The sequence below is a fragment of the Podarcis bocagei genome (assembly GCF_964188305.1).
Source record: "Podarcis bocagei genome assembly, chromosome: 14".
NCBI classification, from domain to species: Eukaryota; Metazoa; Chordata; class Lepidosauria; order Squamata; family Lacertidae; genus Podarcis; species Podarcis bocagei.
In genome coordinates, this window is record NC_138139.1 from 50327784 (window position 1) to 50350021 (window position 22238).

General features: G+C 49.1%; 2 protein-coding genes across 2 annotated transcripts; one reads left to right on the plus strand and one right to left on the minus strand.

Moving 5' to 3' along the window:
* The first annotated feature begins 5419 nt into the window (after positions 1-5419).
* Positions 5420-8372, plus strand: RASD1 (ras related dexamethasone induced 1). The gene is made up of 2 exons (XM_081170287.1): positions 5420-5825; positions 6982-8372. The coding sequence occupies exons 1-2, from the start codon at positions 5540-5542 to the stop codon at positions 7530-7532; spliced, it is 837 nt and encodes a 278-aa protein (XP_081026413.1). The 5' UTR covers positions 5420-5539; the 3' UTR covers positions 7533-8372.
* A 7815-nt stretch (positions 8373-16187) lies between these two features.
* MED9 (mediator complex subunit 9) lies at positions 16188-21601 on the minus strand. Its single transcript, XM_081169784.1, has 2 exons — positions 20870-21601; positions 16188-17576 (listed from the first exon to the last, which is right to left on the minus strand). Exons 1-2 carry the CDS (start codon positions 21154-21156, stop codon positions 17360-17362), a joined length of 504 nt encoding a protein of 167 aa, XP_081025910.1. The 5' UTR covers positions 21157-21601; the 3' UTR covers positions 16188-17359.
* Positions 21602-22238: the final 637 nt, after the last annotated feature.

Here is a 22238-nt window from a genome sequence, read left to right on the forward strand (position 1 = left end):
AGTTTTCCTTCTTGTGCCCTGGGGCGCAGCGTTGGCTCCAGGGACATCTGGGTCTTCCTGCTTAATTCTCTTTCCTTGTCTATTTTGGCACCTGTGCCACCCAAACCAACTGTTCCCCGGCTCCCACGTGCGCTTTACCATGTGCTTTAGTAAATCTGCACTCCCCCCCCCCAATTCTCCCCACCCCAATGAACAGAAACGTTTTTGTTTGGTTGGTTTTCCAAACATTTCAGGAGAGAAATAAAAGTTTCTCCGGCCTTAGAAAGCTGAGCAGCAACAGCGCAAAACTGTGCCCTTTATCTCCCTGCGGTGGACAAACTAGGTATTGCAGCGCATGGACCAAGCCAAGCTTTTGCCAACCTGGCAATGTTGTGAGTTGTAATCCAAGACGTCTGGAGGCTGCCAGGTTGGATAAAGCCTCTCCTGAATGATATCTCTTCTCAGGATATAGTCATGATCATCATATTTCCTTAGCACGCACCAGACACTGTGGGGATACATTTCTCAAACCGTACGGACATCATCCTCTCTGCCTTGCCATTTTCTTTCAGCAAGCTGTAAAAAATTATACCTGAAGAAAAGCAGCGCTTTAGCTTGGGGCTAAAAATAATAATAAATAACATTGCCATTAACGTAAGCATTCTTTTAAAATGTGCTGAAGTGCATTCTTAGTATTGTTATTATTAATTGCATTTTTATCTTTTCTTCCTCCAAAAGAAGTACAACAACAAGGTAGGTCAGGCAGAGAGGCACTGTCTGGCCTGAGATTGGTGAAGGAGTGGGTGATTTGAACTCAGCTCTCTTTGCCGATCAGAAGGTCGGTGGTTCGAATCCCCGCGACGGGGTGAGCTCCCGTTGCTCGGTCCCTGCTCCTGCCAAGCTAGCAGTTCGAAAGCACCTCAAAGTGCAAGTAGATAAATAGGTACCACTCCGGCGGGAAGGTAAACGGCGTTTCCGTGCGCTGCTCTAGTTCGCCAGAAGCGGCTTAGTCATGCTGGCCACATGACCCGGAAGCTGGACGCCGGCTCCCTCGGCCAGTAAAGCGAGATGAGTGCCACAACCCCAGAGTTGTCCACGACTAGACCTAATGGTCAGGGGTCCCTTTACCTTTACCTCCCCACTTCAGCACATTGCCTTGGTTTCTTCCTTACGAAGACATTTTCATGAAATGAGGGAGGGAGGAGGCAGGAAAACACCCTCCAACCTTTCTGTTCACACATACATTTTCAGGTGGCTGCTAAGGGGGTGACCTTGGTTTGTGAATGGCCCCATAACAAATAAGTGGTGTGCCCTGAAACTTTCAGCACCGCTTCCTGCAATGTCTCACCAGGGGTAGGCGCTGCTCCTAATTCTAGATTACAACTGTCAAGGAGAATATGGATGGAGAGGAGCCTTTCTGAAAGGTAGCCCTGTACAGAGAGGCTTTTAATATCTGATATTTTATTATGCTTTTCTATTTGTTGGAAGTCATCCAGAGTGATTGGCGTAATCCAATCAGATGGGTAGGGTACATTTATTTATTTGTTTGTTTGTTTGTTTATTCTCCCATGCTAGGACTTAGTGGCAGCGGCGTAGCATGGGTTGTCAGCACCCGGGGCAAGGCAAGTAATTTGCGCCCCCTAACCCGGGGCAAGGCAAGTAATTTGCGCCCCCTAACCCGAGGCAAGGCAAGTAATTTGCGCCCCCTAACCCCTAACCTGCCGCCGCTGCCAGCTTCTTCTTGCTGCTGCCTGGGCTGGGATGGTGTGGTTCTCTCCCGCGCTCAGCGCTGCGCTGGGCGGCCGCTGCACTGTCCCTCCCCCAGATAGTCCCTCGCTCTCTCTCCGCACCGCACGCCTGGCACCCACCCCCCTCCACAGTGGGCGGCAACCCAGCGGCTCAGATCGGATTCGCACAGCCAGCACTGCAGTGAGAGAGAGTGAGTGAGCCAGGTAGGGGCAGAGAGCTGCGAGTGCGAGCGCCCCCCCCCCCGATGTTGCGCCCGGTGTGGCCGGCACCCCCTGCACCCCCCACGCTACGCCACTGCTTAGTGGGGTCCTGCAAGGGAACCAAAAAGTGGGAGGTTCAGAACAGGCAAAAGAGATTTTCTGCACTTAGCTGACCCCTACTGGTGCAAAAGATGCAGAGATGGCCATTAACTTAGAAGGCTGATTTATTGTCCAAGGTTGTTCCAAAGGATCAACACTGCACCTATGTACAGAAACTGGGTTTGTACTGAGATTGTACTGACACACTGCCCAGTGGTGTTCACAGAAAGGGGGAGGATGTTAGTTTCTATGTGTTGCCACTGTGCAGTGCTCTGGAGCCACAAGACTCTGTTTTGCATTCCAGAGATTCCTGACTGTTGGAAATCTCACGGAAGACAGGAGAAGGATGTGACGTTACTAGTTTCCTGTTCCTTTGGTTTTTTTTCAGTTGCTCTCTGCTTTCACAGAGAGAGCATGCTTGTTTCTTTTCTGTCTGTGTAGCTAGAAAACAAAACCTTGTGATGTAGCTCATAAATCTCATCACTTCTGCTGCTTTGAAACTCTGCTGAATGGGAACGTGCTCGGGTCGTTAATTATCGTTGGAGGACTCACCGGAGGAGTCGCTCGGTCATAGCGGAGATTCTGGCAGCAGGGAGTGGAGGAGCTATCAATGGCTACTAGCCACGAGGGCCGTATTGCCTATGGGGTCAGAAGTGGCATATCTCTGGGTGCCGGTTGCTGCGAGTCACGAGTGGGGATGGGGCTATTTGCACTCACATCCTGCTTGCAGCCTTCCCAAAGGTCCCTGGTAGAGGATGTTGCCTTTTGCCTGATTCGGCCTCCAGGCTCTCCTGATGTTCTTAAGCAAAGTGGTGTACGCAGGAGCAGGAATGGTTTGCTCCCAGAGGGAGTTTGAAAGGAGTGTGTTTAAGCCAAGCGTAGGCAAACTAAGGCCCAGGGGTCGGATCCGGCCCAATCGCCTTCTCAATCCGGCCCGCAGACGGTTCGGGAACCAGCGTGTTTTTACATGAGTAGAATGTGTCCTTTTATTTAAAATGCATCTCTGGGTTATTTGTGGGGCATAGGAATTCATTCATATTTTTTTCCAAAATATAGTCCAGCCCCCACAAGGTCTGAGGGACAGTGGACCGGCCCACGGCTGAAAATGTTTGCTGACCCCTGATTTAAGAGGTGGAACTGGAATTGATTCTAACCAGCAACAATGCTGATTATGACAGCGGTTTCTTCATCCCCGTCCGCCCCACTCATTCCAACACACACACTTATATCCTAATGCCGATCAAGACTTTTTTTCCTCTCCACTCCGTCAAGTGCTTTGGAACAGCACCTCTTATTTTGCAAATGAGAAGGAGAGAGTCTTATTTATTACTGCAGAGAGCAAGAGTCAGCCAGCTGGCAGCCAATGAGCGAGTTGATGACTTAGAAGATGCCCTTCTGGAATTTGCCAGCTTTATAACAGCCTCTTAGCTGCTTTTAGACCACCTGTTACCTGCAATTTTAAAAAAAAATCCACAGGGACTTGTAGGATGCAGTGCGCCCCCTGAAAAAGACTTCTTTAAAGTTGTTATTCTTTTTTTTTCACCAGGAATGTAACAGCAGCAATAAAAAGTCAACTTCTACTCCCATTTTCCAGACAGGAAAACTGAGTTCAAGAGATAGTGTTTTGCCCATAGTCATCCAGGACTAGGGTGAGATTTAAACCCTAAACTTGCAAAGCCATCTAAACCTATCGTTGCAGATTTACAGCTGTGGTTATCCAGCGGCAACACACTCTGCACATGCTCAAGGGATGCTTTTCACTTGTTCTGGGGCTGCTTCTAAAATTCATGGTTTTTTTTAAAAAAACCACACCCTTTGAGCAAACATCCACACTATACATTTAAAGCACTACTGTGCCTCTTTAACCATCATAGAGAACTCCCTAGAGACTGTAGCTTTTATAGAGTGCTAGGAATTGTATCTCTGTGAGGTCAGCACCCTCAACAAACTATAGTCCCCAGGATTCTCCATGTGTGTTTGGCTGTGCACACATGACCGGCTTAAAACACACATAAGTCATTCTTTTTCTCAATCTAGATAGAAGCTGTGCTTTTTTTAAAGCCACCTAGCCCATCATCCAGCCCGTGGGAAGACTGCAGTTCCCAGCGGAGGCAAAACATGGCACATATTGTGGTTAGTAGCCATTGACAGCTCTATCATTCATGTGTTTGTCCAATCCTGTTTTAAAGCCGTCCAAACTGGCGCCCATCCCTGCCTCCAGTGGAAGTGAGTTCCATAGTTTAACTCAACTCTGCATGAAGAAATACTTCAGAATCTGCCAGTGTTCGGATTCCTTGGGTGTGTCTCCACAGCCTTCCAGAGCTTTAAATGTATGGTGTGGATGCGCCAGGGCTCAGTTTTATCCCTTGCAGAGAGGGGGGCGGGAAGCCCCCCCCCGGAAGTTCCCCCTGCTGGGGAGGTTTGCCAAGGCCTGCAGCTTTTGAGAAGTCAAGGAAGAAAAATGTAGATGCCAAGCTTGGAGAGTTTGCAGGCTTGCAAACAGTGCAGGAAAAAATGACGCTGTCTCTCTCCAACTGAAAAACAGCCGAAATTAGGCTGCCCCCGTGTGGATGCTTACTTGAGAGGAAACCTCACTGTCCCCAGCAGGGCTTACTTCTGAGTAAAGGCGCTCTGCATTGGGCGTAAATGGCATTTGTTCGCTCTTGCGCCTAAGCGTGTTGTGGACCCTCGCCTCTCCCTTCCTCCTTATGTGCGTGCCCCGGTTTGAGACTGGAAGCTCCTCAGGGCAAAGACTCTCCCCGACCCTCTTCTTCCTCCTCCCCCTCCTGCCTGTCTGGCTCTTTCAATTATGTAGCCAGCTAGCTGGCAAGCCCAACGACCTCGCTCCCCCATATATCAAACGCCCGAGCTCAGGGGGAGAGCCTCTGCCTGGCACGGCGTGCGCTCCAGGATCAACCCCCGGGACAGACCCCCGCCTGATACCCTACAGAGCTCCTGCCAGCCCGTGTCTGCCATAGATGGACCCACTGGTCCGACTCCGCAGAAGCTACCTTCCGATGCTTCCCCTGAGCAAACCTATCTGAAACCCTGGAGAGCCGTTGCCAGCCAGTGTCGACAATATTGAGCAGGATGGACCTAGCAGGTCACTTTCCTATGTTCCCCGGAGCAATCCTATCTGAAACCCCGGGGAGCCTCTGCCAGCCAGTGTCGACAACACTGGGTTCGACGAGCCCAGTGTTCTGACTCAGCAGGAGCCACCGTCCTCTGCCTCTGCCCAGAGCCGTCCAAAACCGGTCCCGACTTCTCCCCGCGGAGCCGCTTTGCGCACCCGGGCGAAGCCCAGCCCCTCTCTCGGCGCGCCCTCCCTTCTCTCCCCCGAAGGGGCGGGCCGGCCGCGCTCCGCGGCTATATAAGCAGGCGCGGCGCTTGAGTTTACTCCAACTGATCCCAGCATCTCCGTGCGCTCCTTGCTGGACCCTGGAAGCCGCTGCCAGCCTGCCGTCTCCGCAGCCTCTCGCCTCTCCGCCGCGGCTCCTGCTTCTCGCCTCCCGATGCGCCTGGCCGAGATGATCAAGAAAATGGGTCCCAGCGATTCGGAGCTCAATATCCCGGCCAAGAACTGCTACCGGATGGTCATTCTGGGCTCGTCCAAAGTGGGCAAGACGGCCATCGTCTCCCGCTTCCTCACCGGTCGCTTCGACGACCAATACACGCCCACCATCGAGGACTTCCACCGCAAGTTCTACAGCATCCGCGGGGAAGTTTACCAGCTCGACATCCTCGACACGTCGGGGAACCACCCGTTCCCGGCCATGAGACGCCTCTCCATTCTCACAGGTGAGAGGCAGGACGGGGAACACGCGCGCCGAAGGGTTTGGGGTTGGCTGCAATAGGCGAAGCGCATCAGCGCATCTCAGAAAAACCAATACCCCCCGTTGTTATTACTATTAATCTTAGAATTAGTAATAGTATTAATAGCTCCTCTCTCGGTTTGCCGGCTGTTTTCCAAATTGTGCAGATGTTTTAGCTGACGGCATTGCCTTGCGAGCCATCCATCCCCAAAATACGACGCTGCTCATGTTTTGGAAATGGTTTGAGAATTTGCCGCTCCTGGTCTGTAAACTCATTGTACCAGGCTCAGCGGATTTGCTGGTGTTTCAAACACCTGTTGATAGAGGCTGAAGTGCGGAGAGAAAGAGCGAGAGAGAGAAGAAACTAGCGTGGGAAGCAAAAGCGTCGCTCAGACAGGGTTGTCTTACTGACTTTTGCAGTCGCAATGGCATTTCAGTGCTGCTTGTGCCCTTTGGAATCAAAGTGCATGCAGCCGAAATGCTTACTCGGAAGTAAAAGTCGCAGTGTGTTCGGTGGGGTTTACTCCTGGGTAAATGTGCATGAAGATTGCAGCCACCCAAGTGCTTTGCTTTAGTCCTGTCATCGCTGCTTATTTAATGAACGGGGCAGTTTCCAAAACCAAAATCCAAAACCTTTGCAATTTTGCAACAACAGTATCCAAAACTCCCCAGTTCCTTAAAAATTGAGCAATGCAAGTTTGAGCTCTTAGCTTTTATTATCTGCACAGGTTACATTGCAACTTACTTCTGGCTTTTGCAATCAATGCCAGAGTAATCTTTTGAAAAGAGAGCAAAGGGGAAACGGGAAGGGAATTTATCTGCCAAAAGGAAGGTTACTGGTGAGATTTTGCGCTCTCCTGTACCATTTGAAAATCCTTGCAGGTTTCCCGCAAGAATGTAGATTGGCTTGCCACCTTTCCAGCGAAATGCACACTTTCAAAATAAACACACTTGCACAGGTAGATGGAAAAACATACGGCTTAGAGGGCTTCCAGGCAGAAAGCCGTTCTTCCCAAACACCCAACTACTCCACCTGCTGGCTTGCTTTGGTTTCTCTGGGGCTAAATGGGTGCACACAGGGAATGCTTTCAGAAACCTACCGAGATCCTAACCTTGTTTCCCATCTTCTTCCTTTTCTGCAGGAGACGTCTTTATTCTGGTGTTCAGCCTGGACAACCGAGACTCCTTCGAGGAGGTGCAACGCCTAAAGCACCAGATCCTGGAGACCAAATCTTGCCTGAAGAACAAAACCAAGGAGAACATCGATGTTCCCCTGGTCATCTGCGGGAACAAAGGCGACCGCGACTTCTACCGCGAGGTTGGCCCCCGAGAGATCGAGCAGCTGGTGGGGCAGGACCCCAAAAAATGTGCCTACTTCGAGATCTCTGCCAAGAAGAATAGCAGCTTGGACCAGATGTTCCAGGCGCTCTTCACCATGGCCAAACTGCCCAGCGAAATGAGCCCAGATCTCCACCGGAAAGTGTCCATTCAGTACTGTGACCTCTTGCACAAGAAAACTCTCAAAAGCAAAAAGTTCTTGAAGGAAGGATCAGGAGACAGTGCCGGAGATGCCTATGGCATCGTGGCTCCCTTTGCCCGCCGGCCAAGCGTCCACAGCGACCTCATGTACATTCGCGAGAAGACCACCCGGGGAGGGCAGTCGAAGGACAAAGAGCGCTGTGTGATCAGCTAAGCCTCTCTTGCCTTAAAGACCTTCCCAGCCGAGATGGGAAGCTTCTTGTTTACTACCAAAAAACTCTTGCCAGCGCTTACGGCAGCGGCAGAAGCAGCATCATGCGCCTTCTCTGCCAAGGGCGGCGACGCAGCTCCCATGCCAAAGGCCACAATTCCTCCAAGCTCATTTCAGGGGACTCTTTTTCCAACGGCTCCCCACGATTTCTTTTTTTTTAGATTTTGGAGGTGAGCTGCCTTGGGATTTGCCAGCGGGAGTTCCCTGGCCGACAGATGGACTTAAGAACTTGAACGTGGAGAAGATAGAGACATTTGCAAGAAAGGGAAAGAAAGAAAAACTTTGTGGGAAGGAGAAATGTTTCCCTTCCTGTCTCTCTGCATTGTATTTTGTCTTTAAAGTACTTGGGGGGGGGAGGGTTCGGGGGGGGGAGGGGAAAAACAGCCATTATTGAACTGTGAAGTTACACTCAAGGCTGTCTCTTTGTGATGTTTTCTGTGGAGCAACTCCAGAAGAATTTAACCATTGTTGCTGCTGAAAATAACCTGCCAAAACTCTCTATTGTGCCCCTCAGCCCCAATGTTTGGGACTATGAGGGGCTTGTTTTGGGGAGGGGGGGAGTTGGCTGTTGAAAAGCCGCTCCTTGTTTACATTCGCCTTTCTCTGTCTTGATTTTTTCTCTCTCAGAACGAGAAAATTGCATTCAAGCAAACAGGCACTTTATATGTCGAGCTTTTTCTAGTCCGTGGACTTGAACAAAATCGCAGCTCAGTGTTTCTTGCGACGAGCTTTGTTAATAATTTTTTTTTCTACAAAAATAAAACTTTTGAAAATAATGAGAAATCGCTTTGTCCGGCTTTGCTTTTGGTGTTTCCGAAAAGGGAGGTTGCAGCAGGTGGGCTAGTTAAACAAAGGGGGGGAGGGGGGAGCCAGGGTGGGGGGTCGGGGCATCCCCACAATCTCTTGTCTCCAATCCAGAAGTCTGGGTTTTTATGCATCCCCCAAGAGTGTAGCTTGGTGGATTTAACGGCATGGGGGGGGGGGCGGTGGGAAGCTGATGAATCCAGCTATAACATGGGGAGGGGTGCGGGAGCTTTGATGAATTCAGACTTGGGAAATACAAAAGGACCACTTAAACAGACAAGACCAGAAACTGTCTCCTGAGCAACATGTCACCATGCTGTGAAAACAAAAGAAGTTTCCTACAAGCAAACGACTGCCGACTGCCATTATGTCACAGTTTCCTCTCACCTTTGGCACAACCCCAAAGTTTCTTTTACGAGGTAGGGTGGGTTCTAAGGCTACCGGTGAATCTCCGCAACCCAAACAGCCTTCCCAACCCAATTGTCAAACAAGACCATTTCCCCTAAAGAGCGACATCTATTGGCGACTTATGGCAAAAAAAAACCCCTGCTCTGTTAATATCAGTTTTTAGCAATCCTGTTAATAGGAAACTGGGAGTTTATACTTCTCTAGGAAATGTAAACCCACCCACCACCCACCCACCCACCCTCCAATGCCCTGCTGGGTTTTGTGTCTTGCACAAAATGGTGGCTGGAAGGTACTACACGTTTTGAGCATTTTGACACTTAAGAGCTACACTTCTGAACATTGAGGATCCATTTAACTATCCTGGCTAATGACTACCCCACTGCCCTCCATTAATCCTTTCACAGATATCTCAAATAGTGATAGACACCGGGCAGCAATCCTAATCACACTAACTTAAGAGCGTGTAAGCTCCATTGAACACACAAGGATTTACTTCTGAGTAAACATAGATAAGCTTGCCGACACTTTTTTGGGGGGGGGATGGACCTTAGCTGGATTCGTACAACCGATCATTCAGGGATGCTTACACTAAAGTAGACACACTGCATTCCAGGTTTAAGCTATCCATAAAAAGGACGCCAAACATTACAGGGGATAGTTGGGGGTGGGGGGAATTGGATGGTTTACAAAGGGGAATGCAGGTGGAAAACTCAATGAACAGGAAGCCAAAAGGTTGCCTTATTAAAATACATATTCCCTTCTCCCCACACTGCCCCAATTTATGAAATATGATATCAAGATATAGGTACTGGCAAAAGCGACTGAAGTGGAATACCCACACTGGACCATCCGCTGTAGTGTCAATGGTTAAGAAATTACAGAGTCATGAGAAATTGAAGACCAAAGTACGAGATTGGCTCCATTATTATCAAATAATGGAGGTCTATAAACAAGACAGGAAAATTGGCTTCCAGGTGGAGAAATCAAAATTAGAAACAGAATTGTTAGAACCTAATGCTAAGAACCTGTCTAGAATGTATAACTTGTTGCTGAGATGGAATACACAAGATGAAACAGTTAAATCAGCTATGATTAAGTGGGCACAGGACACTGGTCATAACATTATGTTTGCTGACTGGGAACAGTTATGGACCACCGGTTTGGAATTTACGGCATGTAATGCCTTAAAGGAAAATATTATGAAAATGATTTATAGGTGGTACATGACCCCAGTCAAGCTGGCAAAAATTTATCATTTGCCTGATAATAAGTGTTGGAAATGTAAAGAAACTGAAGGTACCTTTTACCACCTTTGGTGGACGTGCCCGAAGATTAAGGCTTTCTGGGAAATGATATATAATGAAATGAAAAAGGTACTTAAATGTACTTTCCCTAAGAAACCAGAGGCCTTTCTCTTGGGCATAGTCGGCCAATTGGTGCCAAAGAAGGACAGAATTTTTTTTATGTACGCCACCACAGCAGCAAGAATACTCATCGCAAAGCACTGGAAGACTCAAGATTTACCCACTCTGGAAGAATGGCAGATGAAAGTGATAGACTATATGGGACTGGCTGAAATGACCGGCAGAATCCGTGACCAGGGGAAAGAGACGGTGGAAGAAGATTGGAAGAAATTCAAAATTTATCTTAAGAAACATTGCAAAATTAATGAATGCTAAAATGTCGAGGTTTTAGAAAAAATGGGGACTACAGCTGTAAAAGATTAAGTAAAAGAAAAGAATAAGGGGGAAATCTGATAAAATTAAGTGTTAGGATTTGCTGAAATAATTGTGGAAATTGGGATGTAGAAAGGGGAGGTATGGGGAGGTCGGCGAAGTAAGGTTTAAGAAAAAAGGATATGAAATTATACATGTTTGTTTGTGTGTTTGTTTGCTTGTTTTGTGTATTGTTTGTGTTTATAAAAACTTTGAAAAACCAATAAAAATTTTTATTAAAAAAAAAGAATGTTGAACAAGGAATAGGGAGACCGAGGTGCAAATTCTCCCTTGGCCATGGAAAAGAATATCTTGGCCAGTCGCTCTCTCTCTCAGCCAGCCTACCTCACAGGGTCGTTAGGAGGAGAAAGCAGCTGGTCCAGGGAGGGAGGTGAGGGAAGGAGAATAAGAAAATGCAAGGCTTAGGAAAAACACCACCACCACCCCTTCATTGATTGGGACAAGTCAAAGAGTTCATGTCACAGAAAATCTTCCATCTGACAGGATGTTAAACATTAAGAGATGTTTCTGAATGCAGATGCCTCTCGCACATTCTGTTCCCACTCCCTGTTTTATATACGGAAAAAGTCAAAGCGAGCGGGACGGTTTGGTTTGGTCCTCAGCCAGAACAAAAGCCAGCCAGATTTATGAGCCCAATTCTTCTTCACACCTGGTCCAACCCCTTTATACTTTAGCCTACTTTAACCCCAGAGGCCACCTTATGCTGAAATACTTCAGTACTGTCTACACCGCACAGAGGTCCCACGCCACCTAAGTGCGTATAAACACAGAGCCCTTTCTTGTGTATTTTCTGCTAAGATTTCTAGGCCACCTTTTGGGGGCACAGCAGCCCTCACAGAGTCCAGAATCAGCATAACATAGGAAATTGGCGGCTGAGAAATCTTTAGACCTTAAGAATAAACAGTACACCTTGTCTCCGAACACTGCCAGTTAACAAAATGTAGGTTACAATAGAGGCACACAATTGTCTGGAGGCCGTTGGGAGAACCTGGGTTTAGGGTTGCCAGACCTCCAGGTTTGCTCCCTCCAGGTGGAGAATTTGAATCTCCAGGTGGGGGAGAATGCCTTTAATTAAACAAAAATTAATTAGGCTGTTGGTGCAGCTTGCAAGCTTCAGCAGGAGCTGGCTGCAAATTATAGCACAGACACTGGGGGTGGGGTCTGCCTTCTGCCATTCCCAATTAACCTCCGTCTCCAAGGTCCACCTCTTGGTCTCAGGTTTGGGCCCTGAAATCTCACGTTCTGTGATGCTCCTGACCTGACAACTCTAGTGCAGCCAAATGCAGCCTTGAGGGCTTCTCCTTCTGACCCTTAGGACTTTCACTACAAAATGCCCCTCCCCAAGCCATGCCCCCCCCTCTGTGTCCTCTTTTGAGTGTTTCCACTTGGCTTGGAATGGGTCTTGTTTGCCTGGAGAGGTTAGCTGGAAAGAAAAGCATTGCACCTGCCAACTTTTGCCTCTGACCAGTGCCCTGCCTGCCATTGCCATGTGGCCTCTGGAAGGTTCTCCAGGAGGTAACGGTGGCCCTCAGACTGAAAATGGTTTCACACTACTGGGGGGGGGGGGAGTTTCTCTGGCGCAGTGAATGCATGGGCATGTCGGGGGACGACGATGGAGGGACTAGGCCCAGGGGTCTGCAACCTTTAAGACAAAAAGAGCCACTTGGACCCGTTTCTGAAGGGGGAAAAACTGGGAGCCGCAAAACCATTGCGACATTTAAAGCATGCGCGCCACTGCCCTCCGATCTGACAGCGGGCGGGAAGGTGATGTTGGGACGGTGCGTGACTAATGCACGCACCGCCCCCATGCGACGTCACAGCCAGTACAGCGCCCGCCACAGTGGGGAGTGTCGGGGCGCACAATGTGCCTCCTCCCCTTGCTAGTATCCGCCCCGGAGCCGCGGCAAAGGTGTAAAAGAGCCACATGCGGCTCCGGAGCCGCGGGTTGCAGACCCCTGGACTACGCCAGGGGACCGTGCTGTCAGGAGCTGGAGTCAGGGACTGGCCACCAATCAAACATCTGGTGTCAGTGAAGTTATCTATTCATAGAACCCAAAATAGCTCATTCCTTCTTTTTCCAGGGAAGAAGGCTCAGAGATGGGGAGCGATGGTGAGACAACGATCAATGGTCCAAGGGAGAAGAGGAAGGGTGGGAGGGTGCCGGAAACTGAAGAGGTAACAGGACTTAGTGAGCGGGGGGAGTCTGTGGAAGAGAAGTCAAGACTCAGAGGAAGAAGCTGAAGCAGGAAAGGAGGCCAAGAGGCAGAGATGCGTCCAGCTGGTGAAGAATCACAGGTGCCCCCCCCCGCCTTGCTGCCGCAACAAGCTCCCCTTCCCCCTGGTCTCCCAGAACCAGAAGAGGCATGAAAAGGGTGGAGCAAAGACATGCACAGGCACAGTCTCCGACTGCTTGGAAGAAGCCTTGGAGAGGAGGAGACCTAGATGGCTGTGGGGAGGCAGAGATTTTCAGTCTCAATAAAAATGATTTATTAAAAAGAGAGAGGCTTTCAGTCTCAGCACTTGATTTCATGGAGCAGAACCTACAGGGCACGAGCTGCTGTGCTCAATAGACAACACGTACCCAGCATCCATCCTGTTTTAGCACCTCAACATCTAGAAATGTGCAAGAATTAGTACTATGATGTCCTGAAAAATATAAAGCCGGGTGTATTGAATTAATGGAAGTGGAGAACTGTAGAAAACCATATTCATTACTAAACAGAAAACATAAATCATCAATGTACCTGTAGTAGTAGAGATGCAGAGTATGGATTATTGTTCAAGATGTGAGCATTTATTTGATTCCATGCACATATTAAATGTCTTCTGTTTATGTATTTTAAAACTGTATAGTGTTATAAAAATAGTCAGTATATTATTAGCCAACCTGTTGCTTTTGTTGTTCTGAGTGTTCTGTTTTGCGGCACAGGATTTTCTTTGCTGTACTCAATAGGCCTGACACTCAGCCAGGTCTGTGAAGATCTGTGTTTTTGCTAATAGTTAACTCCGGTTCAGAACTGTGTGATTTTCTGACCGGCTCACTGTGACACTAGTAGACTGGAAGCGGGTCTTTCAGGAAGAAGCTACTCCCAGCCCTACCTGGAAATGTCAGGGATTGAATCTGGAACCTTCTGCATGCACAGGCTATGGCGATTCTCCCAAGAACCCAAGAGGAATGGGGCTGGATTTTATTTTATTTCTGCACCAGGGGAAACATTCACATGCAAATATCTCTTGAAAAGTATTTAACATGGGTGCGCTCCAACACCTCACCCCCTCTTGCATGTGCCAAATGTGTCTGCAGAGAGGAGACCCATAGCATCGCAGGAAGCAATTTAATAACAAGTCTACTGTTCACATCCGGATAATTACACCCCCCCCCCCAGGGAGCATTAATGCTCCCAGCCTGAAAAGGGAGAAAGAGGGAAATGGGAATTAAGACTGCATATTTCCATTTCCTTGTTAGCCTCCCTTCCTGGCATTTACAAGACGCGAGGGGCAAAGATTCTGAAAAGCTCTTTGTATGACTTTTTTCTTCTGCAAAACTAGTTGGGTTTTTTTTTACTTTGTGTGTGTGTGTGTGTGTGTGAGAGAGAGAGAGAGAGAGAGAGAGAGAGAGAGAGAGAGAGAGAGAGAATATAATGGAATAATAGAATCGTAGAGTCATCTAGTTCAACCCCATGCAATGCAGGAGAAGAAGCACTGGAGCATTGAAGAACAGTCCTTCCATTGGAAATAAATAAGGTTCCAGACCTCATGACTCTGAGTAAAGGGCTGAATTAAACAGGGACGTCAGAAGCTGCCTTCCATCACACCAGGCCATTGGCATACCTAGTTCAGCCTTGGCTATAACGGCTGGCAGTGGCTCTCCAGCAAATCAGTTTTCCCCAGCCTTGCCTACAGAGGTCAAAAGCTGCTGTACGGAGATCAAATCTTCTACCCGAGCTATAGCCCCTTCCCCTGTCCGAGGATTCCCTCCTCTGAGGGTGGGTTAAAGGTAAAGGTAAAGGGACCCCTGACCAGTGGTGAATGACTCTGGGGTTGCGGCGCTCATCTTGCTTTATTGGCCGAGGGAGCCAGCATGCAGCTTCCGGGTCACGTGGCCAGCACGACTAAGCCGCTTCTGGCGAACCAGAGGAGCGCATGGAAACGCTGTTTACCTTCCTGCCAGAGCAGTACCTATTTATCGACATGCTTTCCAATGGCTAGGTTGGCAGGAGCAGGGACCGAGAAACGGGAGCTGACCTCGTCGCGGGGATTCAAACCGCCGACCTTCTGATCAGCAAGCCCTAGGCTCTGTGGTTTAACCCACAGCGCCACCCGTGTCCCCTGAGGGTAGGTTACACCATTTCGGTGAAAAGACGGTGCACCTGTCGAGTGCAGGGAGTGAGGTTCGAACCAGCCAGGTTGGAAGCAGTTAGATGGAAACCTATTTCTGATTGGAAACCTAAGAAGAAGCTGGATCAGGCCAGCACTCCCATGGGTCCATCCAGCCCCGTTTTCAGATGCCCACGGAAAGCCTGCAAGCAGCCCCTGACGTCAAGTTCTTTAATCTCTCTGCATTTTTCTCCCTGTGCATCAATACTTGGCTCTGAATAAGTCCTCAGCTATGTGCCTTACATCTTGCCCCCGCCTGAATCAGAAGGGAAGTTTGCAGGTCTCTCAAAAGTCAACAGTGGGCAGGGCAATTTTCCTTAAATGTACCAAGGGTGAGCTGCGGGAAGGCAGCCCTCAATGACCCCATTAGCAGCCTCCTCGAACACACCCTCTGTAATGTACCCGCATTGTCCTCTGCAGCTTGAGTACAAAACAACAATGGGAACTCTCCCCGCATGACTTTGGGTGGGGGCCAATGTACTGTACTCGCGCACCTGAAACGGCACAAACAGCAGCTCCGGCGACGCAACGCCCCCATCTCCCCCCGGCGAGCCGACAATGCCTTTTGCCTCTGTAAATGACAGGTCAGAGGATTCAGACATCAGCCATGGCCCCCTTCCCCTTCATTGCGGCAGCCTGCCTGTTTTTCAGGACTCTGATTGGACGTGAGAACCAGCGCCGGTAGGAGTAAATAATCCTGACCCACGCTTGCCGATGCTGAAATTGCAGAGTTCCCATGGATTCAGAGGCAGGGTAGTGTTATTTCAAGTTGGCAAGCAGGAAAGAGATCAGATGGCTCAGGTCGTATTGCCCCACGCACGTCCTGCGTTTCAGAAGCTTTGTCCTGACACTTTTAGCAAAGGCGCCTTGTCCCAATGCCCTACTGCAAATATTACAATTAAGACTAAGTGTGTGCATGGAAAAGGACTCCATATTCTCGCCGTCTGCCCCCACCTCCATTTTTGTTCTTCCGTAGTCGTCATAAACGGATTCATTTTTCTAGTGGTGTAGCGGTTAGGGAGCTAGACTAAGACCTGGAAGACCAGGGTTCAAATCACGCTCCTCACAGCCACAAATCTCTCTGGGGCAGCAGAGGAAGACGTTCTCGTCCTCATTTATGAAACAGCCCTTTGGGTATTTGGAGCACTGTGCTCCCTTTCCTTTTCCTGGCAAAACACTGCAATGCAAAGTTGAGATTCCGGCATTGCAGAGGGTTGGACTAGATGACCCTCGGGGTACCCTTCTACGATTCTGAGAAAACATACGCCAAACGTTCAGTTTGCACCTGTATTGGAATTATTTTTAAATGTCTGGTTGCTTGTGCATTTGCCATATAAATTTAGCAAGGAAGTAAGACAGAAAACAGACAAGCAATACCTCTCTCGATTGGGGAAAAGGCTATAGACTCTCTGCTGGCACAGCAAGCCAGCGAGATTTTAGAAGTCAGAATAGTTCTGCAATGGAATCTCCCATGACTATCGCTGGATTATTGCTGCACCAAATGTGACTATCAGCTTCTTAAACAAACAAACAAACAATTGCATGAGCAAACCGGGAAGAACTACACAAATAATATCATTATTCCATGCAAGTAATCTAGTTACAGGTTGGCTTAGCTAAGAGGCAGTATCTGCAGCACAGTCCCAGATTTATTTTTCAGGGTTTTCCCCCAAAACAGACATATATGCAAATTATTAAAAGTATCATTTTTCTAAAGAAGGCTTAACCCACCAGAAAGAATCTATAAACAAATATACACAAATTTGTAAACTGAGGCTGGCCTGCCAACCTGTTTCCTTCCCCAGAAACAGGAGCAGATTTCACCCGCTCTTAAGTCTCCATGAATACTAAAGGAGTCGTGCTTTTGTCATTTTGTCCATCTCTCCTGCTGCTTCCTGATGTCCTCAGCGAAAGAAAGCAGGTAATTGCCTTCTTAGGTGCCGGGTGATGAAGGGAAATAGTAACAGCCTGCCCTAGCATCCTCTTGGACCCAGTTTATACATTTCAAACAACGGGTGGAGGAGGCTACTGGTGGAAAGGTGTTGCTTGCATTGAATGTACATCCACTGAAGAGGAAAAGCGAACAAAGCACCAGCTCCTTGCTTCTAGAAAAGCAGCATGTCAGGGAATCTTTCTCCCTGACATCCTAGTTTTCCATGTGCAGGGTTGGTTTTTTGTTTTTGTTTTAGTTATTTTTAAGACTGAGGAGCATACAAAATGTGCAACTCCCACCCGCCTGCAAAATGCAGTAGGCACATTCCCCGTTCTGCTGCAACTGGGCCTCTAAACCAAAACACCAATGTGCACACCAGAACGGTGCGTTACAGCTTATGAGCTGCTGCAAGAAAATTGTGTTTCCCTTTGGTGTCAAAAGCCACTGCACTTCCCTCGGACCGCTTCCAGAACCAGCGGAGTCTCTTTGCAGAGCCTCGGGTCTCTTCCTGCCTAATCCTTGGGGATCTCAAACATGCAGAGGCTTTTGTACTTCTGAAGCAATTCGCTCTTGGTCTTGACTTGCTCCCGGAGGCTTTGAAGCTGCAGCTGCTGCTGCTCAGGACTCACGGAGATCCCCTGCATAGTCTGGACCACCTTCCGCGCCTCCACAAATTTGGTCCTCAGCTCGTTCAAAACCTGGTGGACATCTTGGCTGTCTTTATCCATGCTGAAGGGAGAGAGAGAGAAAGAAAGAGAGCAGCTAAGATGACGTTCGCATGCCATTTATGGTAGCAGGGCGCCACGGGTTCAGGAATGGGAATCGACAGGGAATTGGGAGGAAGCAGGCACCCACAGAAGCATCGTGAGCCACAATGTTCCCGGGACAGCATGCAGAACACAGAGGCCTTTAATTCTCGGAAATGTTCATGACCTTCTTTGTAGCAACTTTAAAAAATGTTTAAAGAACTTTAAAGCCCTAAACGGACTCGGTCCTGTATACCTGAAGGAGCGTCTCCACCCCCATCATTCAGCCCGGACACTGAGGTCCAGCTCCGAGGGCCTTCTGGCGGTTCCCTCGCTGCGAGAAGTGAAGGTACAGGGAACCAAGCAGAGGGCCTTCTTGATGGTGGCACCTGCCCTGTGGAACACTCTCCCACCAGATGTCAAGGAGATAAAACTATCTGACTTTAAGAAGACAACTGAAGGCGGCCCTGTTTAGGGAAGTTTTTAATGTCTGATGCTGTATTGTTTTTAATATTCGGTTGGAAGCCACCCAGAGTGGCTGGGGAAACCCAGCCAGATGGGCGGTGTATAAATAATAACTTATTATTATTATTTAAGAACATAAGAATGCAGTACGAGGACTGCCTGCACGACCAATGGCCCATTTAGTCCAGCATCCAGTTCTCACCTGTAGGGATTGAGCAAGCAGGAGCGGAGTGCGAATGTACTCTCGCTTCCTGTGTTTTCCAGCAACTGGTTTTCAGAAGCATCCCTTCCTCCAACCATGCGGGCAAAGCACAGCTGTCATGCCTAGTTGCCACTGAGAGCCTTGCCCTCCATTCTTCATCCTCCGGGAGACCAGGGTTCAGATGGATGGCCATCTGTCATGGATGCTTTGGCTGAGATTCCTGCATTGCAGAGGGCTGGACATGACTCACAGCTGTCCATGGAGGCGCAGGTCAATTTTGTGTCCAGGGCAGCTGTCTACCAGCTCCATCTGGTACGCAGCCCGAGACCCTACCTGCACACAGACTGTCTCGCCAGAGTGGTGCATGCTCTAGTTATCTCTCACTTGGACTACTGCAATGCACTCTACATGGGGCTACCTTTGAAGGTGACCCGAAAACTGCAATTAATCCAGAATGTGGCAGCTAGGCTGGTTACTGGGAGCGGCCACCGAGACCATATGACACCGGTCCTAAAAGACCTACATTGGCTCCCAGTACGTTTCCGAGCACAATTCAAAGTGTTGGTGCTGACCTTTAAAGCCCTAAACGGCCTCGGCCCAGTATACCTGAAGGAGCGTCTCCACCCCCATTGTTCTGCCCGGATGCTGAGGTCCAGCTCTGAGGGCCTTCTGGCAGTTCCCTCCCTGTGAGAAGCTAAGTTACAGGGAACCAGGTAGAGGGCCTTCTTGGTAGTGGCACCTGCCCTGTGGAATGCCCTCCCACCAGATGTCAAGGAGATAAAACTATCTGACTTTAAGAAGACAACTGAAGGCATCCCTGTTTAGGGAAGTTTTTAATGTTTCATTGTATTTTTAATATTCTGTTGGGAGCCGCCCAGAGTGGCTGGGGAAACCCAGCCAGATGGGCAAGGTATAAGTAATAAATTCTTCTTCTTGTTGTTGTTACAGAGGACTCTTGGGGTCCCTTCCAACTTTACAATCCTTACAATTCTATGATTACAAATGTCTGCTCAGCCACCAGACCCACTGAGTGACCTCAGGCCAGTCACACTCTCTCTGCCTCATAGGGCCATTGCGAGGATAAAATAGGGAAGAGGTGAATCCCAAACCCCTTTCCGTACTCCCATGGGTCAGTGTGTCTGGCTCTTAACCATAAGGTTGGTTTGAGTCCACCCAGGGACAGCTGTGGGCAAGATTCCTGCATTGAAGGGTTGGAGTAGACCAGGCACCCCCAAACTCGGCCCTCCAGATGTTTTGGGACTACAGCTCCCATCTTCCCTAGCTAACAGGACCAGTGGTCAGGGATGATGGGAGTTGTAGTCCCAAAACATCTGGAGGGCCTAGTTTGCCTATGCCTGGAGTAGACGATCCTTGGGTTCTCTTCCAACTATAATTTTATTATTCTAATATTCTCTCTGTGGTGCAAGACTGGGCAGGGTGTGTGGGCTGCCCAGGTGAAAAGACCCCCTTCTTGGCCTCGCTGATGAGGTCCAAAGGAAAGCAGAGCATAAACGTTTGGCACCAGCTTGGCCGAAGGAGTTGCTGGAAGAAGGCGTTCAAGGCGCCATCCGACCGTCTTAGGGACTCCAATCCCGGATTTGTGGATGGTTTATTCCTTAGGCTTTTCTTCCTCCGAAGATACCCCACAAGGCAGCGGAGATTCTGGATCACAGCTTCTGCCTTTGGATGTGGACAAGCTCCATCCATCCCTCTCTTTTCTCTACAGCAGCGGTTCTCAACCTATGGGTCCCCAGATGTTGCTGGACTACAACTCCCACTGGTCCCACTCTTGGTTTCACCCAGAGCTCATTCGGCAGAGCATGAGACTCTCAATCTCACGGCTGTGGGTCTGAGCCCCACATTGGGCAAAAGATTCCTGCGTTGCAGGGGGTTGGAATAGAGGACCTTCCGTGGTCCCTTCCAACTGCACAAGTCTCTGATTCTATGAGTCTTTGCATGCTGGAGGAGTCCTTAATCCCCTCACCAGGTTTAGCCAGCCAGTCGAAGCCATTCTCGGGTTGTGGCCGCTGTTATAATATAATAATATAATGACTGAAAGCTTCTAGGAGCCACAAGTGAGAGCCGAGTGCAAGGTAGGGAACCAAAGGTGAGCAAACTACCCCAGAAGGAGAATGGCGTGTCCGCCACCAGAGGAACGACCTCTCCCCCTAACGCCCCATACACCCCTATTACAATACAATTACAATACAAACAGCTCTTTCGCTAAAAGCAGTCCGTTCCCAAAGGCCTGTCGGAATAAGACAATCTTCACCTGCCCATGGGAAGGAGCCAGCCTACCTTCTTGAGGCAGGGAGTTCCAAAGTTGCCTGAAGGAAGGCCACCACTGAGGAGGCCCCGTCCCTAAACCGTACCAAGAGTGCCCATGAGGCTGGCAGGAGAAACGGCCTCTCCAGAAAGGGACTCAAGAGCCCGGGGCAGGTTGGTGCAGTCTATTTCGGGGACCTAAGAGCTTTCTAAGACCATAACCAGCCCTGATGAGTTGTTTCCCGAAAACTGTTTCCCACTAGCCCCCCATTCAGCGGTAGACTGCCCCTGTCCCTGGAGGCTCTCCACCCTCGACCCACCCGCCTCCCTCGGGGGCCATTTACCATTTGATGATGTCGTGCACCAGGGGGAGGAAAGAGTAGTCCTCCTGGCCCGGGTGGGCGCCGGGCGCCTGCGGGGGTCCCTGCGGCTGCTGCTGCCCCGGGGGCGGAGGCGCCTGCCCGGCGGGAGACTGGAACTTCTGCTCGGCCGGCGAGGGCTGCTGCTGGGGCGGAGGCGGCGCCTGCTGCTCCCCCGCCGGGGCCGCGGCCTGGGGGGCTCCGGGGGGCGCCGAGGGCTGCTCGTCGGGGCGAGAACCCCCGACGGCCGAGGCTCCTCCAGGCGTCGCCATGGCCTCTGGATGCCTCCTCTGTGCTTGCTTGCTTGCTCCTGTTTCCTTATTTATTTGATCGCATGCGTATATTTTAATTTTTCCCCTTCCTCTCCTCTTTGCTTGCTCGCTCCTGTTTCCTTTTTTATTTAATTAATTGCATGCATATATTTTTTAAAAAATCCCTTCCTCTCCTCTTTGCTTGCTTGCTCCTGTTTCCTTATTTACTGAATTGCATGCATATATTTTTAAAAAGAATTCTTCCTCTCCTCCTGCTAGCTTGCTCCTGCTTCGTTATTCATTTAATTGCATGCATTATTTAAAAAAGAAATATTCCTCTCCTTTTATTTAGTGCTTTCCCTTATTTATTTTGCACGCTGCTATTTTTAAGCTTTGCACTCGTGCACTCTCTCTCTATTTCCCTTTCCTCTTCCCCCTCCCCCACTTTTCCGGGCGTCGCGAGAAAAGCACGAAAAACCTCTCGCCCTTGCAAAACTGGTCTCAGAGTTTGCGCGTCAGCTTGGCTGCTCCTCCTCCTTTGCACATGGGATGCTGCTGCCGCCGCCGCCGTGTTAGCTGCCCGGGAGGCATCTTAGCTTACAGCCCGGTGCAAATTTACCTAGGTGAAAATTGCCATTGGAATCCCCTACATAAACTCATATTGGGAATGAGGTTCTGCTGGGATGCAAGGTTCTTACGCGCGAGTAAGCCTGCATACACACATGCTTGGACCGCAGAAGCACTGGACATTATTTTTTAATACCATTATTACTGCAAGTTAATTTAACACTGTTTTATTTTTTATTATCACCACTAGTGCTGCTGTTCTCCAGCTTTCTACCAAATAAAACAAGCAAGCTAATAATCCCTTAATCATAAAAGACAATACTCGTGCATCACAGAAAACAATCAAATTCAAATTGATTTGCAGCTATGTTTACTCAAAAATAAACCTAAATTGTTGCTATTAATTAAATTTGTATACTGCCCTATACCCATAGATCTCAGCGTGGTTCACAACATAAAATTGCAACAAAAAAGGACAAAATACTTAATAAAAACAAAAAACCCCATTTATTCATTTTTCCATTTATAACCTCCAA